Source organism: Bufo gargarizans, chromosome 3, assembly GCF_014858855.1.
Source record: "Bufo gargarizans isolate SCDJY-AF-19 chromosome 3, ASM1485885v1, whole genome shotgun sequence".
Lineage (NCBI taxonomy): Eukaryota > Metazoa > Chordata > Amphibia > Anura > Bufonidae > Bufo > Bufo gargarizans.
In genome coordinates this window covers 281914043-281936046 of record NC_058082.1, presented here as the reverse complement: position 1 = coordinate 281936046, position 22004 = coordinate 281914043, and the positions used below count along the sequence as shown (strand labels likewise).

Sequence of the window (22004 nt, the reverse complement as noted above, 5' to 3'; positions counted from 1 at the left end):
TGAAACAGATTTTGGAGCTGACAGCCTCCGTTTAACTAGATTGTACTGAAAGATGCAGTTATCTTTATTTTCTATAAAGTGCCCCTCCTGTTCAAGAGTTGTGTCTAGTATTGCAGCCCAGCTCTGCTAATGTGAATGTGGCTGAGCTGCAATACCATTCACAACCTGTGGGCAGCGGTGGCAGTGTTTATGGAAGAAAACAGCATGTCTTTCTAATCCTGTATAGCTATTCTCAATAAAAAAAAAACTGAATGCATAGCCTCAAAATATTTCATAAAACCCCAATAATATACATTGTTATGTGCTCTTACTTAAGGGGTCTGACAGGGTCTCCATGAGATAGCAAGCCAGGGTGTTGATGAGACATTGGCATCAACAGTGCCTCTGTGCCATTACAATAGTGCCATTACTGGAGCCAATAGTCCCAATGGCTGCCCACCTGAGCCCTTTTGAAAATTATCATGTAAAAGGAGAATAGATAACAACTGAAGGGCCTACAATGAGAGTTTTTTTTTGTTTTGACTGGTTGATGTTTTTGATTATTTCTTTATTCTATTGATTTGCTTTCATTGAATATCATTGCTTCACCCCAAAACTCTATGGGGTAAATTTATCAATCCCCTGCACCAGAAATGTAGCGCCAAAATGTTGCAAATTTGTGCTCACAGCTATTTCTGTGCAATAAATTGCAACTTTTTGTGGGAGATTTATCAAGACTGGCACTTTCTTCGCTGGACTTAATGTTTCCCTGGGCTGCCGGAGTCAACACCTAATTTATGACAAGGTGCAGGCCTCATCATAAATTTAGGCCCATCCTCCGGGACTAGTGGTGTACATATAGAAGTGAGGGCCACATAGCAAGGATCAAACCAGGCCCCCCACACAGGACAGAAGGGTTTCTGCCTAAAACCCTTTTCAATTACCCTTGGATAGTTTCTCTCTGCCTCATTTGCTAAAAGTTGTTCCTTTAGAGGGTAGAGTCCTGACCAAGTTTTCACCCCCAGTAGAAGAGGGGATAATCCCAATTAAGACTGGGCCCCCTCTTGCCCTGGGCCCCATAGCAGTCGCATGGTCTGCCACTATGGTAGTTACGCCGGGAGTCTATGCACCTAAACAGAAATCTGTGGTAGCTGTGAGCGGCCATAGTTTTCTGGCTTTATTTTCACCAGAAAACTGGTGCAAATAAAGATAAATTTGTCTCTGATGGGAAAGTGGCGAGGGTGGCGTAAAAAGTGGCATTTGCGACTTTTGCATGCAAACACTGACAACCACACAGCTTGTGACTTTTTAACCACCTCCCGACCGCCTAACGCGCCGATGCGTCCGGGAGGTGGTTGATTTGTTCCTCCTGGACGCATCGGCGCGTCATCTCGCGATACCCGAGATTTCCTGTGAACGCGCGCACGCAGGCGCGTGCGCTCACAGGAACAGAGGGTAAGCGAGTGGATCTCCAGCCTGCCAGCGGCGATCGCTCGCTGGCAGGCTGGAGATGTGATTTTTTTTAACCCCTAAAGGTATATTAGACGCTGTTTTGATAACAGCGTCTAATATACCTACTACCTGGTCCTCTGGTGGTCCCTTTTGTTAGGATCGACCACCAGAGGACACAGGTAGGTCAGTGAAGTCGCACCAAACACTACACTACACCCCCCCATCACTTATTAACCCCTTATAAACCCCTGATCACCCCATATAAACTCCCTGATCACCCCCCCTGTCATTGATCACCCCCCTGTCATTGATCACCCCCCTGTCAGGCTCCGTTCAGACGTCCGTATGATTTTTACGGATCCACAGATACATGGATCGGATCCGCAAAACACATACGGACGTCTGAATGGAGCCTTACAGGGGGGTGATCAATGACAGGCGGGTGATCACCCATATAGATTCTCTGATCACCCCCTGTCATTGATCACCCCCCTGTCATTGATCACCCCCCTGCAAGGCTCCATTCAGACGTCCGTATGATTTTTACGGATCCATGGATACATGGATCGGATCCGCAAAACACATGCGGACGTCTGAATGGAGCCTTACAGGGGGGTGATCAATGACAGGCGGGTGATCACCCATATAGATTCCCTGATCACCCCCTGTCATTGATCACCCCCCTGCAAGGCTCCATTTAGACGTCCGTATGATTTTTACGGAGCGATGGATACATGGATCGGATCCGCAAAACACATGCGGACGTCTGAATGGAGCCTTACAGGGGGGTGATCAATGACAGGCGGGTGATCACCCATATAGATTCCCTGATCACCCCCTGTCATTGATCACCCCCCTGTCATTGACCACCCCCCTGCAAGGCTCCATTCAGACGTCCGTATGATTTTTACGGATCCATGGATACATGGATCGGATCCGCAAAACACATGCTGACGTCTGAATGGAGCCTTACAGGGGGGTGATCATCCCATATACACTCCCTGATCACCCCCTGTCATTGATCACCCCCCTGTAAGGCTCCATTCAGACGTCCGCATGTGTTTTGCGGATCCGATCCATGTATCCATGGATCCGTAAAAATCATGCGGACGTCTGAATGGAGCCTTACCAGGGGGGTGATCAATGACAGGGGGTGATCACCCATATACACTCCCTGATCACCCCCTGTCATTGATCACCCCCCTGTAAGGCTCCATTCAGACGTCCGCATGTGTTTTGCGGATCCGATCCCTGTATCCTTGAATCCGTAAAAATCATGCGGACGTCTGAATGGAGCCTTACAGGGGGTGATCAATGACAGGGGGTGATCACCCATATACACTCCCTGATCACCCCCTGTCATTGATCACCCCCCTGTAAGGCTCCATTCAGACGTCCGCATGTGTTTTGCGGATCCAATCCATGTATCCATGGATCCGTAAAAATCATGCGGACGTCTGAATGGAGCCTTACCAGGGGGGTGATCAATGACAGGGGGTGATCACCCATATACACTCCCTGATCACCCCCTGTCATTGATCACCCCCCTGTAAGGCTCCATTCAGACGTCCGCATGTGTTTTGCGGATACGATCCATGTATCCATGGATCCGTAAAAATCATGCGGACGTCTGTATGGAGCCTTACAGGGGGTGATCAATGACAGGGGGTGATCACCCATATACACTCCCTGATCACCCCCTGTCATTGATCACCCCCCTGTAAGGCTCCATTCAGACGTCCGCATGTGTTTTGCGGATCCGATCCATGTATCCATGGATCCGTAAAAATCATACGGACGTCTGAATGGAGCCTTACCAGGGGGGTGATCAATGATGGAGGTGATCAGGGAGTCTATATGGGTGATCACCCCCCTGTCATTGATCACCCCCCCTGTAAAGCTCCATTCAGACATTTTTTTGGCTCAAGTTAGCGGAAATATATATTTTTTTTGTTTGTTTTTTCTTACTAAGTCTCATATTCCACTAACTTGTGTCAAAAAATAAAATCTCACATGAACTCGCCATACCCCTCACGGAATCCAAATGCGTAAACATTTTTAGACATTTATATTCCAGACTTCTTCTCACGCTTTAGGGCCCCTAAAAAGCCAGGGCAGTATAAATACCCCACATGTGACCCCATTTCGGAAAGAAGACACCCCAAGGTATTCGCTGAGGGGGATATTGAGTCCATGAAAGATTGAAATTTTTGTCCTAAGTTAGCGGAAAGTGAGACTTTGTGAGAAAAAAACAAAAAAAAATCAATTTCCGCTAACTTATGCAAAAAAATAAAAATTCTATGAACTCGCCAGGCCCCTCATTGAATACCTTGGGGTGTCTTCTTTCCAAAGTGGGGTGACATGTGGGGTATTTATACTGCCCTGGCTTTTTAGGGGCCCTAAAGCGTGAGAAGAAGTCTGGGATCCAAATGTCTAAAAATGCCCTCCTAAAAGGAATTTGGGCACCTTTGCGCATCTAGGCTGCAAAAAAAGTGTCACACATCTGGTATAACCGTACTCAGGAGAAGTTGGGCAATGTGTTTTGGGGTGTCATTTTACATATACCCATACTGGGTGAGAGAAATATCTTGGTCAAATGCCAACTTTGTATAAAAAAATGGGAAAAGTTGTCTTTTGCCAAGATATTTCTCTCACCCAGCATGGGTATATGTAAAATGACACCCCAAGACACATTGTCCAACTTCTCCTGAGTACGGCGATACCAGATGTGTGACACTTTTTTGCAGCCTAGGTGGGCAAAGGGGCACACATTCCAAAGTGCACCTTTCGGATTTCACCGGTCATTTTTTACACATTTTGATTGCAAGGTACTTCTCACACATTTGGGCCCCTAAATTGCCAGGGCAGTATAACTACGCCACAAGTGACCCCATTTTGGAAAGAAGACACCCCAAGGTATTCTGTGAGGGGCATGGTGAGTTCCTAGAATTTTTTATTTTCCGCTAACTTGTGACAAAAAATAAAAAGTTCTATGAACTCACTATGCCCATCAGCGAATACCTTAGGGTGTCTACTTTCCGAAATGGGGTCATTTGTGGGGTTTTTCTACTCTTTGGGCATTGTAGAACCTCAGGAATCATGACAGGTGCTCAGAAAATCAGAGCTGCTTCAAAAAGCGGAAATTCACATTTTTGTACCATAGTTTGTAAACGCTATAACTTTTACCCAAACCATTTTTTTTTGCCCAAACATTTTTTTTTCATCAAAGACATGTAGAACAATAAAGTTGGCAAAAAATTTATATATGGATGTCGGTTTTTTTGCAAAATTTTACAGCTGAAAGTAAAAATGTCATTTTTTTGCAAAAAAATCGTTACATTTTGATTAATAACAAAAAAAGTAAAAATGTCAGCAGCAATAAAATACCACCAAATGAAAGCTCCATTAGTGAGAAGAAAAGGAGGTAAAATTCATTTGGGTGGTAAGTTGCATGACCGAGCGATAAACGGTGAAAGGAGTGTAGTGCCGAAGTGTAAAAAGTGCTCTGGTCATGAAGGGGGTTTCAGCTAGCGGGGCTGAAGTGGTTAAAGCCACTTTTTTTGCACAAAGGAAATGATAAATCTCCTTCTTTCTGATTTACGCCTCTTACTTCCCTTTTGAAAAGTTGGTGGGAAAGTGGGCATGGTTAATGTTTATTTGATATAAGCAACATTTATTTATTGCACCTTTTTTAAAAAGTCACCCCAAAAAAAAGTTTGCGATCTTACTTTAGTATAGAGGTGGTAAAAGACTATAGTAACCTCTCTAGAGAAAAGTGCTATTTTAAGGAAGCACAAAATGTATCAAATAACTTGCATCATTTGATAACTTTGGTAGATATTTCGCAGCTGCAGATTCAAGCAAAACAGATTTTAAAAAATTCCATGTATGTATAGTTTGTAGTAACATATTGTATATTAATACACTAATTATTTGTTTAATTGTGGTCTTCAACAGTGTTATAATATTTGTTTATCGAAACCGCACACTTATAGCGACAACTAGACCATCACTGGATATCGTCCTCAAGAAACGTGAGTTAATACATATAGAAGCTATTGTAAATCATATACTGCATCTAAAAATACCAAGATTATTGTTCTACATGTAAAATATGTAAATATCATATGAAGAACCTAAAAGAACTGATTCTAATAATACCAACATACCACAATCCATTGCAACTAAAATAAAAAGCAACCTTGTAAGTAACCTTTATTAAAGGGTAAAAGATGTGTATAGTCTCATGGAATATTAGAGGGTTAGGTACTGGTGCAAAAATAATAGCAGTACTTAATGCAATTAAAACATTTTTGCCAGCAATCATATGTCTACAGGAAACTGATTTAACTAAAGAAAATAGTAAAGTATTGGGGAAGACCTGGGTGCAATATGCATGCCACTCAAGGCTCTCCACATACTCGAGAGGTGTAAGCATTTTGATTAAAGAAAATGTTAAAATAAAAGTGAACAAAGTAATAATGGAAAAGGAGGGGCAATATGTGATAATAGACAGTATATTGGAAGGTAAACCCTGGATAATCGCCAGTAGATATATCCCTCCTGCATTTGTTATGGAAGTCTTGATTAAAAATTCACGAGTTTTCAATTAGTAGAGGAAATAGAGCAGTGTTAGTTGTAGGTGAGTTTCATATGGTTAAATCTAAACTGAAAAATATTACAAAATAATTGGAATGGGTGGATATTTGGAGATTGTTAAACCCTAGAGAAAATTTATTTTTCATGTTTTTCTGAAACTCACAAAGTGTTATCACGAATTGATATAGCGATGGTAAATAAGAAAGCGATGTATGAGATTAACAGACTTAATTATACACAGAGAGGTATGTGTCAGATCACTGTCCAGTAATGGTGAATATCAGGGAAGAAGTTATGGGGAAGGGTGTACGGTTTAAAATTACGACAGGGTGGATAGATAAAAGAGAGACACAAGAGGAAATATCAAAAGAAATCAGGGAATACTTCATAGTGAATGAAGTATCTGCAGATAAAAATATAATTTGGAAATCTTGGAAAGCCTATATAAGGGGGATCCTTATGAAACATACCTCTATATATATATATATATATATATATATATATATATATAAAAAAGAGAGAGACAAACACCTGAGGGAGTTAGAAGTGGAAGTTAGTAAATGTGAAGGGGAATACGTCGAGAACTGTACAGAAAATAATTAACAGAAATGGGATAAAGCACAAACTAGATATAAAAATAAGTGATACTTGATATCTGAACAACAACAGTTAGACAATGTAAAGGGACAATTTATAATGGGTCACCTGCCGGGTAAAAGACTTGCTTCTATTATCTTGGCTCAGAAGGGTGTTAATTATATTTCTCAGTTAGAGAATGGATATGGGCAAGCAATTACAGACCAAATGGGCAAGATGCAGCTATTGAGAGAATACTTTGAGGATATCTATAAAAGTAGATTATTTGAGGGAATGGAGAGGATATAAATGAGTCCTGGATGGTATGGAAATTAAAAGCCTATCAGAAGAACAGAGAAAGAAATTGGATGCCGAAATTAGCTCGGAGGAAATTAACAGATCCCTTAAAGGTATAGTCAAGAATAAGTCCCCGGGGCTAGACTGGTATTGATAATAAACTCCTAGCGAGGGTCCTAGTGAACAGATTAAAAGGAGCTATAACAACACTTATTCATGAATATCAAACAGAGTTTATGCCTGAGAAAAGCACAGCGGATAATATTAGGAGATGTTTTATAAATATGCAGATATCAGGAACTATTATTGGTCAGAGACTAATTCTCTCAATAGATGCTTTTGAAACAGTGGAATGGCCATTTATGTTAGCCATATTAAAAAAAAAATGGGGTTTGGAGAAAACTTTATTTCATGGGTAAAACTTTTATATGCCGAAATAAAGGCTAGTATTGTTGTAAATGGGGAAAGGACAGATCCCTTTGAAATTCAGAGAGGTGTAAGGCAGGGTTGTCCCTTGTCCCCTCTTTTGTTTGCTATTGTCATGGAACCGCTTGCTTCCTTGATCAGACAAGACAGTGCAATAGTATGGTTTAAATATGGGAACCATGAAGAAAATATCTCTATGTATGCAGACAATCTGATGATGTCCTGGGAACTCATGACTCCTTGCCATGAGTAATTGCTCTGTTTGAGACATATGGAAGACTGGCAGGATTAAAAATAAACTGGAGTAAATCTGGCTGTATTCCTCTGGACCCATTAAAAGACCTGGGGTTCTACAGATTAAAAAAACTGAGGAAAGTATTAAGTACTGAGGTATTAACATATCAAGAAACCCACAGGACTTTATAAAGCTAAACATTTTGCCCTTAATAAACAAAGTCAGAGCTAAGATACAGATCTGGAGAATTCTACCTTTCTATGACAGGTAGAATATCATTGATAAAAATGTGCTTACTTCCAATGATGAATTATGTATTTTGGAATGCCCAGATAGAAATACCAAAGAAGATCTATAAGACCTTGGAGAGTATACTTAGTGAGCTGATCTGGAGAGGGCGTAGGCCAAGGATGAGATTACAACTTTTACAGTTGGCAGAGGATGAAGGCGGCCTGAATATACCAGATTTAAAATTATACACCCTCGCAGGTCAGCTCAAAAATTGTCTGGATTGGGGGAAAACCAATCTATGTAATTCATCTATAAGATCATTAGATAGTAATATGATTATAAGTGATAAGTGGGATTTTTCAAGCATTGGAAGCGGGCCTCCATCTACAGGAACAATTTAAAAGCTCCCAAACATGGAGATTAGTGTATGTGTAATACATTGAACTCAGTTAAATCCCTTTGGGATAATACTGAGATACATGAAGAAACTTTGCTATGGAACAATATGTTCCTGGAAGGATTAATGACAATAGAAAAAAAAACACCATGGCAAAGCTTAGGGATATATTAGTTAGGCCAGATAATACAAAATGGGGATCTATTGGGGTTCCAAGAATTGAAAGATAAATACGGCATCAAAGACAAAGAGTTCTTTTACTATATCCAATTTAGACATGCCATTAAACCGTGTTTACGTAATAGGAAAGAAATTGAAGCACTCCCACAGCCATTAAAAAATATGGGTGGAATGACAAAGGTAAGAGGAAGAATAACTAGGATCTATAATATCTTATCACAGCAAAGTAGAAGCAAGCTGGGAAATAGGGTAGAGGTAAATAAATGGGAGGATAGGTGGCGTCAATGACTTCTGAAGATTGGAGTAGAGCATATTCTGAAATTAGAAGGGTCTCCCCCAATCCAACCCATTGACGCAATTTTTTGTGGTACACAGATTATATTACTCCCCAGCTAAATTTCTGAACTGGTATAAAAGATTTTCAAATGTCATAAATGTGGAGAAGAGGGAGTAGATGACATACATTTACTATGGGAATACCAATGTCTACAAAAGTTTTGGAACAAAGTTATTACCTTAATTTGAAGCTATCATAAAATAAGAATTCAAAAAAGTTTAAATATGTGTGTTTTGGGCGACATGGAAGCTCTTTGTAATACCAGATCCCAAGAAATTGCAGCTAAACTCTTATTTCAAGCCAGAATATGTATAGTAAAGCAATGGGTAAGCAAAAGATCTCCAACGATAAATATGTGGGAAAGCTTGGTAAAATGCTCATTGGCTTGTGAGAAGGTACATATAAGATCCTGGAAGAAGAAGGAAAAATTTGATAAGCTGTGGGGAAAGTGGAATAATGAGCGTGACTAGATGGAGGTGCGGAGGGGATGAGGGAGTGGGGTAAGTGAGATGGGGGAGGGGTCTCTTTCCCCTTCTTTCTCTATTTCTGCCTCCTTTTTTTTTTTTCTCTGGGGGTATGGGGTGGGGTGGGAGAAAGCAGGGGTGGGATCAGGAGTTATAAACTAAGGCCTCTTGCACACGACCATATGGCATCTTCAGTATTTTGCGGTCCGCAAAAAACAGATCTGCAAAAAATACGGATGACGTCCGTGTGCATTCCGTTTTTTACGTAACAGCTTTCCCCTGATAGAACAGTACTATCCTTGTCCGTTATGCGGACAATAATAGGACATGTTTTATCTTTTAACGGAACGGAAAAATGGAAATACGTAAACAGAAGGCATACAGAGTACCTTCCGATTATTTTTTTTTGCGGATCCATTGAAATGAATGGTTCCATATACGGTTTGTATACGGAACGCAAAAAACTGAACTTAAACGGGAAAAAAATGTTTGTGTACAAGAGGCCTAATAAAAAAGGACGTGGAAAAAAAGATAAATGGTCAATAGCCGGAGATGGTAAAATTGTTTTATACATGTTTATACTAATGAATTGTTCTTGTTAATGGGAATTTCTAAATAAGGAATATATTAAAGAACCTTTATTAAAGGGAGTTGGCCCACAAACAACAAAAGACCCAGTAACAGGATAGGTGATAAATGTACGATTGCTGGGGCTATGACTGCAGAGTGCAGACAGTCACGCATGCATATCTGCAACCCTAATCAAATGGGCAGCATGGTCCCCAGTTCACGCAATCAGCGGTAGCTCTAGTGATTGGACCTATCACGCACTTACCCCCTATCACGCACTTACCCCCAACCCCAGGAAGTTGGGAAACAACATTCATTTGCATAGGAGTTGCAAGTAAAACCGAGCAAGTGTGCATGCTGGGACTCGCAGCTTTACCGCAGTTGGAGTGCTAGAAGTTGCTGATCCCAACCCTATCCTGTGGATAGGGGAAAAGTTGTCTTAAGACTACCCCTTTAAGACTTCTTGCATGAAATACTTTATAATAAACATGGGTATTTCATGTAAAGAGGCTTAAAAACACACACATTCCTTGAGTATAGCTATCTTCACATTTGTATCAATCAATATTTTTACAACACACTTCCTGAACCAGTTCCTCACAACAGACCTTCAATAGAAACCTTTATTGTTTACTTCCAGGGGATAAAAATCTGTCCAGGATATGTGATGGACGCAATGATCTTTACAAGACACAGCACTGATAGCTGTCCTCTAATGCATCATGCACACAACAGTATGCATTTTGCTGCTCAAAAATTGTGGATCCACAAAATACAGATAGTGTCCGTGTTGCATCTGCATTTTTTGAAGACCGATTGACTTGAAGTGGTCCCCTTTTTGCATCTGAGTATAGGGCATGTTCTACTTTTTTGTGGAATGGACATTCAGATATGGAAAGCAAAATCATAATCCGTGTTCTTTTCTAGAGATGAGCGAATTTCTAAAAAATTAGACTCGGCCGGTTTGCCAAATTTTTCTACACAGAGTGGCAAGGTGACATAGTGTGAAGGTGGCAGCAGCATCAGGAGACCACAGAGTGGCAGGGTGACATAGTGTGAAGGTGGCAGAAGCATCAGGAGACCACAGAGTGGCAAGGTGACATAGTGTGGAGGTGGCAGCAGCATCAGGAGACCACAGAGTGGCAGGGTGACATAGTGTGAAGGTGGCAGCAGCATCAGGAGACCACAGAGTGGCAAGGTGACATAGTGTGGAGGTGGCAGCAGCATCAGGAGACCACAGAGTGGCATGGTGACATAGTGTGAAGGTGGCAGCAGCATCAAGAGACCACAGAGTTACCCGGTGACTGAGTGGGGAGGTGGGTGGCAATACCAGTACAAGTTGAAGATGGTGGGTGAAAGAAGGCATCTAAGGCATCTTGGTATCAGATGCAAGGCATCAAGCGGATGGCAGCATCAGAATAGTAGCTGAGGCAGGTAGCCAGAAGAAACCGGTCTCTTTTGTCAAATTGTTGATGTGGTACCATGGATGATCTAGTCTGATGCATCAGGCATTAGTGGGTGGCAATCATGGCTGATCCATCTTGACAAAGGTCAGTCTCTCCACATTTTGGGTGGACAGGGGAGTTCTTTTTGGGGTAATTATGGCCCCTGCTGCACTAAACACCCGCTCTGATGCCACACTACTGGCCGGGCAGGACAGCTTTTCAAGGACAAAGTCTGCCAGTTATTTGTGGCGAATCGCGTTAAAAAAGGGTATTTCCTGGCTGCAGATTGCCTTTATAGTGGTGTAGAACACTGCGCCTTGCAGTAACATGCATTGGGAGTCTGTGGTAGAGAAACAATACTGTGAGTCAGTATGACATGCAGATGACAGGCGTCACTCTTAGAATCACTGCACACTTCACTTATTTGGGCAGTTACGGGCCAAAACTGACCAAATAACTCAAGTGTGAACTCAGCCGTACAGGTCAATGTTAGTGTCAAGAAGAAGTGCACTCCTTTTACAATGTCGGCATATGTTTGCATATAGATGTCTATAGAACCTGTAAATAGGGCAAAATAGGGACCATGTCATGCAGGCCTTGCAGCTTTTACATAGACAGGATCTGTTGTGGATCTCATTTTTCCTTCCTTTTGACAGATCAGAAGTAGGGTCAAATAAATGATTATGTCAGCCAAGCCAAAAGGCAAAATAGTGGACCAGTCATGAAGTGGGGAGGGTGGGAACAGCATGAGAAGTCCACAGAGTGGCCCTATCATATAGTGGTGAGGTGGAATCAGCATGAGGAGCAGTAGCGTACACACAATCCATGGTGCCCCGGTGCGAAATTGATCCATGGGCCCCCCCAACCCGCCGCACCCACCCCCAATACCTCCCCTACCATTCACCCAACATGCCTCCAGTCCCAATAGTCCCCAGCCATCCCCCATGCCCATCAGACCTCACATCAGCCCAAAACCCCCCCCATCAGCCACCAGATCAATCATCAGCCGAATTGCCTTGCTTTGATGGGATTGCCAGATTGGGGCCTGGGCTGATCTGATCATCTGAGGGGTCTTTGAAAGCAAAGACCCCTCAGATGATCAGATCAGCCCAGGCCCCAATCCCATCAATAAATTCAGGCTGCCCCCCAGGGCCCCACTGCTGCTGGTCATTGTTCTCAGCAGGCCAGGGCCCCCTACTCGAGTAGTCAGTGACTCAGTGTGCCCTGATGCGGGCTTTTCCTGCCAGAGTGCCAGTGACTGTGACTGCAAACCCTCCCCCCCCCCCTTCCTCCCCGGGACGCGCTCTACTGTTTCTTTGGATGGTGCCAAAATAAAATAGACGGAGGCATGGAAATTGTTTGCAGTTAACAAGACTTTACAATATCTTACGCATGATCACTCCACAGCATGGCACGTTACATCTAAACATTGCATAGCACAGAATCACAGGGGGTTTAATGGCACTATCTCTTAAAGGCTCCCTGATCCAGAGGCAATGTTTGGCCTATAGGCCTGAATATCCTTAGCTTGCCTGGGACATTACTTCTCCCACTGGTCCAGTGTTTCCAGGGGCTGACATACGGACTAGGGCATTAGCTACTCTTGAAGCCTGGTGCACTAACCCTACTGCTTTGTCTTCTATGCCCCTAGCTTTTCATAGGCACTTTAGTCTCTCAAATCCTGAATGTCAGTTATCACTGCAGCCGTCTCATCTGCAAGACATCACACCTTCTGCAGCCGTCTCATCTGCTTTGCTGGCACGACTGCAGGAACTGGCATGGGCCGGGGGGGGGGGGGGGGCTTGGGGCCCTCACCTCACTAGTAGTCTATTCCAATTCCAACTACAAGTTCAAGTTGCGGCCCAGCCCACGGCTTTTCCTTAATTACTGTCGAGTTACTGGCTGGCAGGGGAACCCGAACTTCTTCTGTTCTTCTGGTCGGTCGGCGCCTCGGCGGTCCTCTTCTTGTGCGTCCTCTCTCAGTCACGTCCGGATCCCGTCTGAGTTCAGGCGCGCGCCGCATGCTCATGTTCCCGTGAGACCTGCCACAGGAGTTCACACAGGTCTCGCGGGAGTTCACGGGCCTGGCACCGGCGCTGACCGCAAGGAGGAGGGGGCCCGGTCGCAACTGCGACCCCTATATGAATGCCACTGATGAGGAGACCACAGAGTGGCCCAATGACATAGTCTGGAGGTGGCAGCAGCATCAGAAAGAGGCCACAGAGTGGCACAATGACAGAGTGTAGAGGTGGTGGCAGCACCAGAAGGAGGCCACAGGGTGGCACAATGACAGCGTGGAGGTGGCAGAAGCATGAGGAGACCACAGAGTGGCACAATGACAGAGTGTGGAGGTTGCAGCAGCATCAGGAGATCACAGAGTGGCAAGGTGACATAGTGTGAAGGTGGCAGCAGCATCAGGAGACCACAGAGTGGCAAGGTGACATAGTGTGGAGGTGGCAGCAGCATCAGGAGACCACAGAGTGGCATGGTGACATAGTGTGAAGGTGGCAGCAGCATCAGGAGACCACAGAGTTACCCGGTGACTGAGTGGGGAGGTGGGTGGCAATACCAGTACAAGTTGAAGATGGTGGGTGAAAGAAGGCATCTAAGGCATCTTGGTATCAGATGCGTGGCATCAAGCGGATGGCAGCATCAGAATAGTAGCTGAGGCAGGTAGCCAGAAGAAACCGGTCTCTTTTGTCAAATTGTTGATGTGGTACCATGGATGATCTAGTCTGATGCATCAGGCATTAGTGGGTGGAAATCATGGCTGATCCATCTTGACAAAGGTCAGTCTCTCCACATTTTGGGTGGACAGGGGAGTTCTTCTTGGGGTAACTATGGCCCCTGCTGCACTAAACACCCGCTCTGATGCCACACTACTGGCCGGACAGGACAGCTTTTCAAGGACAAAGTCTGCCAGTTGCGGCCACAAATCCAGTTTGGCTGCCCAGTAGTCCAGCGGTACTTCAATGTGGGGTGGCAGGGTGCTGTCCAGGTCTAGCTGCTGCTGGTGAGTAGTGATGAGCGGCAAAGGGTCATATTCGAATTCACAATATTTCGCAAATATTTTGTAGAATATTCGTCGAATATTCGCGAATTCGAATATTATATAATTTTTTTTTTACTTGAAAATCAGCAATGTAATGATCGCATAACATGCAAATATTATGCCATCAATACAGGAGTGGGTGAAAAAGGAATATATAGCACTCCGCTGCTGCCTCACGGACAAGCTTCCTTTCTTCTCTCTCTCGATGATGAAGCCCCTAATTCACCCGGTTCCCAAGTGCGATCAGCTACATCATCATCATCAAGTACTGTCAACGGTCTCTGACCGCTCGCAACACCAGCACCCACGCCACTCTCTTCATCACTACTTGCCCATCTACCGGAGGAAGCAGTGGATGTCTCCTCCACATCTTGGCTGGCCAGTAGGTACTGACTGTCCTCTAGTAGCTCGTCCTCGCTGTATAGCATATAATACTTCTCTGGCTGAGAGAACAAAAAAGGACAGAGCCAGGTTGAGGACAGGTGAGGGCACAGGGCCTGCTCCCGGCCAATGCCAACTAAGGGTTGTGTCTGATAAACCTACCGACTCTTGGCTGGGGGTGTCTGATGTCACTTGGGAAAAAGTGGATGACTGAGTCAACCATTCAAGAACTGCTGGGTTGCTGACACGACCGCTAAATGACACTGGGATTTCAGGCCTCTTGCTGCGACTCCTGCTGCCACACCCCCTTACTCTGCTGCAACCTGTGCCTGCGCCAAAAACATTTAGGCCTCTGCCATTCCCCTGTACAGGGCCTGGCACTTTTCTGTCTGACATACTGTTAGATCAAATAAATAAATAAAATGGAAATTAAAACACCCCAAAAAAGTTTGTAATTTTCTCACTTTACCACACAACTAATAATCCCTTTTCCCCCACTAATACAAGCCCAAAAATGCTTTAGAACATATAACTGCACCGCACTAGGACAAATAAGACATAGAAATAGTTCCTTGTAATAAACCCTGTTAATGGGTGTATCACACAGCACTTGTACCCCAATAACAAGAACGGTTTGCTGGAATTACAGAGCTGTATAATGGCAATTTGGGTCCCCAGTCAGTGCAGCAAGGTGTAATAGGATTGTTCCTATTACCCAGGCTGTAACCTCCCATACTGAACCCTGTTCTACATAAATGCTGTGGAATGATTCCGCCCTATCTTTTCCCTACACCTTGAATTATCTTTACCTGAACTTGTAAATCGCTTTTTTAGCATAATTAAGTTTTTTTTAGCACTGTCCCTAGCGCCTGCTGACGTCTCTCCCTGCACTAAGTACACTGGAAAGAGGCAGAATCCAAGAAGGCTGAGTCTATTTATAGGGCTGTGACATCACAGGGCTTCTGATTGGCTGCATGCATGGTATTATGGGTGATCCCTCGTTCCCAAAGTTTTTTGCTCCATGTCCTAACACGTGCAGCAGCCATTTTATGAAAAAATGTGATTCATTACCACAAAGTGTGAGGAAATTTGGATTCGGTGCAAATCTAATTTTTCCTGAAATTCGGATCAAAATTTACTTTCTCAACTTCAATTTGCTCATCTCTATCCTTTTCACATCCGTATGTTCACAAAAAAATGGAAATGAGACAAGGACCTCAAAATGGATGCGGTCGTGTGCATGAGGCCTTATAAGTAGCGCCCCCGTGTCACCACCACATGACCAGAACAGATTTTTAACCCCCACAAATAAACAGTGAGAGTTTCTATTGAGTGGCTGCAGGCAGAGATATTTAAAACTGCGAGGAACTCATATACTAAACTAGAAAACTGTATAACTTTTCATTATATACTGAAGGATCTTTATTTTCTAATCGCCCCTTTCAGTAGAGCAAGCTGTAGGAACCCTGTGTGATGCTTTATTTGCGTTGTGCATCTCTGTGGGTTTCCCATCCTCACCTATACCAGGGTATACAGTACTTGCCATTTGCAGAAAGCTTTTGCAGATGTCAGCTGTGGGGAAATCTAGATAAATGTAGCGTATACCATCTAGACTGAAAATCAAAAAGGGTAATGTTTTGTACAACTTATTTTTTGCCCATTGTATCTAATCCCATAGTGTTGTATAGGTGTGTATAAATATTTGATATTATATTTCTAATGGGGACCACTCGTGTCTTGCAGCTAAAGATCATCATTCCATTGACACTACAATTAACAAGCACAGTGCCAGCATGATTGTCATTACTACTGTCCTGCCCATTCTCCTAGCATTGTCCCTGGTCATCTTTACTACTATTCTACTCATGAAATGGTAAGTACTAACAGTATTTAATGCTTTCATATTTAAGGACCATAATATTACAAAATCATTATCTTTGAGCGCACAGCAATGCATAAGCAAGGGATTTGTCACACATCTGCAGCAATGGCTTCTTTGAATTATTGCAAGCTACTCAGCTCTCAAAGGGGTTCACTTTGGACAATTCCTACCTGTTAGGCAGGTCCCTTTTGGAATAAACATTTTACGAGATGTTTCCCTGCTCGGAACTCCGACAATTAGCTGTACCTGGAAGTAAATATTGGAAGTTCCCTGAAGTTCAAGATGCAGAAAGCCAGGAGGAGGATGGGAGTGGTAGTGGTGGCACAGACAGAAGTACTAGTGGTTTACAGACGTCTTCAGTCTGATGCTCCCTGTGTCCATGCAGTCAATTGATGGTGCTGGCCCTTATGGGGATTTCCACCTGGTGGTAGTTGAGGTACCCTTTATGGTGAACGGTTGGTAGGGTGTGAGGCAGGAGGGTAGATGTGAGGGCTGGCAGATGGTACAGGCAATAACCAGGCCCAGTTTAGTTGAAACAGATAACAATCTCTTTACTGAGGATGGTAGTCACTGCAGAACAAGCATATATTAGGCACAATTCTGAGGTATTTCACAGTTGCTTTTCCCAAAGTGTGTAGGCAGTGACAATAAAAGTAGTAAAAGTCCCTTAGTCTCTCTCTATAGGTGCTAGCAATCTTCTCAGTTTATCACAGACATGTAAAACTCTCACATTCTGTAGTGGAATTCCCACAGTGGGGTGCAGATCTTCAAACGGACAGCCAATCTATTATAAAAGCGTAGTGGGCGCCGGAGCCAGTATACCCTCACCACAAGCAGCAATGTCTATAGCCATACAGTAAACGAGTGTTATCTTTGCTATCATGCGTAGTCCCTTGTGATCCTCACACGATTGCTTTTGCCCTGACAGCTTCTCATGCCACAGAAGTGGTGTTTTTCCTGGAGAACAATTCTATTTCCATAGGCCTCACACACACAACAGTTTTTTTTTCATGGTCCGCAAAAACGGGGTCCGTAGGTCCGTGATCCGTGACCATTTTTTCGTCCGTGGGTCTTCCTTGATTTTTGGAGGATCCACAGACATGAAAAAAAAAGTCGTTTTGTTGTCCGCCTGGCCGTGCGGAGCCAAACGGATCGTCCTGAATTACAATGCAAGTCAATGGGGACGGATCTGTTTGACGTTGACACAATATGGTGCAATTGCAAACGGATCCGTCCCCCATTGACTTTTAATGTAAAGTCAGGAGTCCCTTTTATACCATCGGATCAGAGTTTTCTCCAATCCGATGGTATATTTTAACTTGAAGCATCCGCATCACCATGGGAACGCCTCTATGTTAGAATATACTGTCGGATATGAGTTACATCGTGAAACTCAGATCTGACGGTATATTCTAACACAGAGGCGTTCCCATGGTGATGGAGACGCTTCAGGTTAGAATATACAAAAAAACTGTGTACATGACTGCCCCCTGCAGACCCCCCCCTGTTTTTAACTCATTGGTGGCCAGTGCGACTGACCCCCCCCTCCCCTGTAGTTAACTCATTGGTAGCCAGTGGCCCCCCCCTCCCTCCCCTGTAGTTAACTCATTGGTGGCCAGTGGGCCCCCCTTCCCTCCCCTGTAGTTAACTCGTTGGTGGCCAGTGGGCCTCCCTCCCTCCCCTGTAGTTAACTCGTTGGTGGCCAGTGGGCCCTCTCTCCTCCCTCCCCCTCCTAATAAAAATCTCCCCCCCTATCATTGGTGGCAGCGGAGAGTACCGATTGGAGTCCCAGTTTAATCACTGGGGCTCCGATCGGTGACCATGGCAACCGGGACGCTACTGCAGTCCCGGTTGCCATGGTTACTTAGCAATTTGTAGAAGCATCATACTTACCTGCTGGCTGCTGCTCTGTCTGTGACCGGCCGGGAGCTCCTCCTACTGGTAAGTGACAGATCATTAGGCAATGCACCGCACAGACCTGTCACTTACCAGTAGGAGGAGCTCCCGGCCGGTCACAGACATCGCTGCTCGCAGGTAAGTATGATGCTTCTACAAATTGCTAAGTAACCATGGCAACCGGGACTGCAGTAGCGTCCCGGTTGCCATGGTTACCGATCTGAGCCCCAGCGATTAAACTGGGACTCCGATCGGTACTCTCCACTGCCACCAATGATAGGGGGGGAGATTTTAATTAGGAGGGGGAGGGAGGGGAGAGGGCCCACTGGCCACCAACAAGTTAACTACAGGGGAGGGGGGGGGCCCACTGGCTACCAATGAGTTAACTACAGGGGAGGGAGGGGGGGCCCACCGGCTACCAACGAGTTAACTACAGGGGACGGAGGGGGGGGGCTGGCTACCAACGACTTAACTACAGGGGAGGGAGGGGGGGCACTGGCTACCAATGAGTTAACTACAGGGGAGGGAGGGGGGGGCGGCCACGGATCACGGACACGGATGCCAATCTTGTGTGCATCCGTGTTCTTTCACGGACCCATTGACTTGAATGGGTCCGTGAACTGTTGTCTGTCAAAAAAATAGAACAGGTCATATTTTTTTGACGGACAGGATACACGGATCACGGTCTCGGCTGCAAAACAGTGCATTTTCCAATTTTTCCACGGACCCATTAAAAGTCAATGGGTCCGCGAAAAAAAGCTGAAAACGGCACAACGGCCACGGATGCACACAACGGTCGTGTGCATGAGGCCTTACAATTAGCTTCTGCCAGGCTCACATACTGTAACCTCATCCATAGCCACACTGATCTGTAAAAACCAGCCACAACAATCCAGTTGGAGTAGTAAGAAACTGCGTAAAAAACTAGCAGCATAAATTGACCTACGGTGAGGATTTGAAATTTATGCAGTGGATCTCCACCATGGATTTCACCTTTCTAATGGAAATGGAGGGGAAAAAATGTAATACAGGGGGTGTGGATCCACAGCAAAAACTGCAGTGGACTTTTCCGTTGAATTATTAGGCATGTGTGGACATACTCCTAATCTGCCAGTGCCTATTGCGGGACTTCACTAGGATGCACTCTCTGCACTGAGCTGCTTCATAGCCACGCCCCTCTGCTCTGAGTGACAACTGTACCATCCAACCAGGAGACCTGTATATCTGGAGGGGCTGTGAGGCAGATCAATGTAAAGAGCACATTACAGTGACGCTCCACCCTGGGCACTTGCAAGAGCAGAATCTTGCAGAATAAACTTCATAGTTACACTACTCCTGATGATAAAAGCTCCACAAAAAGTATGTTTGTACTTCTCTTCCCAGGCCCACCCTAGTGCTGTCAGCAGTTTAGCACGGTCAAAAGTGTTGACAGACTTCCTGTTTGATGAAATAACTTTTGTACAACTATTTAAACATAAAATAAATTTGAATTAAAAATCTTTTTATTCTTTTTTAGTTGCTGTTGCAGTATTTTCACACCAACAAAATGTCAGCAGGAGCAATAAGAATGAATATTCAGAAACAGACAGTGTTCGGAATGTTACTTTTGACTGTTAGCTATATGTACCTGATTTGAAAGATGGGTAAAGCAGAATTCACTCACTTGCTTGAAAACAATATACATTTTAGAAAATTGCTTAACTGAAACATTTTGTTATTTATTCTGATCTCTGCATACAATAAGAGAGGTTCTGAAATATCCACAGGCTTAAAGCCACTTTCAGATATGACAACATGGTATTCAGCCACGTTGAAAATGAAAGTGACTGCGCGATACTTGGATTTGATAATCATTCTTGGCTCTCTATGAACTAATTTAACATTAGTGGGTGTTTAAAGAGAATTTGTAACCTTTCCATGTCTGTTTTAGTAACTACTTGCTTTCCCATTGTAATACTAATTCTTGAGCATCTATTCTTATGACTCTGTTGTACCATTCCTATATTATAATGTCTAAAAGTTATGGTTTAATTACTAGTAGTTTGCAGTTAAAGTCAGGCTGGGTGTTACTGGTTGGGTTGGTGTCCCTGCAGTAACACCCCCTCCTACACTGGTAACACCCAGCTGGACCTTCTTTGCAAACTGCTAGTAATTCATTTAATTCCGAAAATTCCAGCAGTAATAATGAATGAATGGCACAACATGCAGTCATACTGATAGATGTTCCTGAATTGTTATTATATGAGGACTATAAGTAGCTACTAAAACAATAGAAAATTTTCAGGAGTGGTGACGGGTCCTACTCCTCTCTAAGAAATATCTAATACTCTTCTAAGCTACAAGACTTCATTTCCCTTCTTCCTCTTCTTCCAGTGGCTATGTTAGCTGTTCTAATCTTCTACATTCACTTAGCTTACATTTAATTACAGTGTTTCACTACCGATTCCCCCATATTTCCACAGGGTTGGAACAGTAGTCTGAATGATCATTTTATGATCCTACAACTAACGGCTATGAACAAACATAGCAAAGATATAAACTCAGCTTAATAAAATGAAGTATATAATATACATATGATTACTTTCCTGAATATCTGTACAACTGTGTCATCCATATACTTTATTCTGAATCTCAAACTATGTCTTGATGATATGTTTATATATTTATTTCACATACAGTAGTTGTGTCATTGTGAATTAATCACATACAAAAACAAAATGTTTTTTTTCCCCATTAAAATTATATGTATGTAGCAGTACGATGGTTGTGTTTTGACTTCATTAAATATGATAGTCTAATTAAAGAGTTAAAGTTACCCCTCAAAACAAATTAACCCTACAAAATGATATTTTTTGACTAAACAGTCAATTTGTTCTGAACAGAATTTCAGAAATGTTTGCAAACTTATTAAAAAGGAAAGTAACATTTTGTATGGACATAAGTATTCAGACCCTTTTCTATGACACTTGACATTTAGCTCTGTGGGCCTCTGGTTTGTCTTGGTCATCTCTGAGATGTTTCTACACCTTGATTGGAGTCCACTTGTGGTAAATTCAGATGATTAGGCATGATTTGGAAAGACATATCCCTGTCTACATAAAGTCTCACAGCTGACAATGCATATCCAAGCAAAAACCAAGCCATGAAGAGGAAATAACTGCCTGTACAGCTCAGAGACAGGATTGTGTGGAGGCACAGACCTGGAAAAGGGTACAAAGAATTTCTGCTGCATTGAAAATTCCAAAAAGTACAATGGGCTCTGTAATTCTTAAAGGGAAGAAGTTTGGAACAACTGGGACTCTTCCTAGAACTGTCTGCCCCACCAAACTGAGATGGGCCACCGATGAATATAGGAAAACTGAGATGACAGTTTCCAGCTGAATACTGTTTTGAATGGGAGGTGTATCTATTATAGTGATGAGCGGCAGGGGCAATATTCGAATTTGAGATTTTTCGCTAATATTCACCCAAATAATCGTCATATATTCGGGGTCGCTGTTGCTACATTTTTCAAGATGCTACCGTGTTCTCCGAAAAAAGGGTTAGGGCTTATTATTGGGGTAGGGCTCCATGAACATATTTTATATAGACACATGCCAATTACA

General features: G+C 43.5%; 1 protein-coding gene across 1 annotated transcript in view; it reads left to right on the top strand.

Annotated features, from left to right (window-relative positions):
• LOC122933224 overlaps nt 1–21071 on the top strand; it is a 28803-nt gene extending 7732 nt beyond the window's left edge. The window contains exons 4-6 of the mRNA XM_044288079.1: nt 5389–5465; nt 16365–16494; nt 19916–21071. Coding sequence (XP_044144014.1) covers nt 5389–5465; nt 16365–16494; nt 19916–19964 — 256 coding nt within the window. The 3' untranslated portion in view covers nt 19965–21071. The remainder of the gene's footprint in view (nt 1–5388; nt 5466–16364; nt 16495–19915) is intronic.
• Nucleotides 21072–22004: the final 933 nt, after the last annotated feature.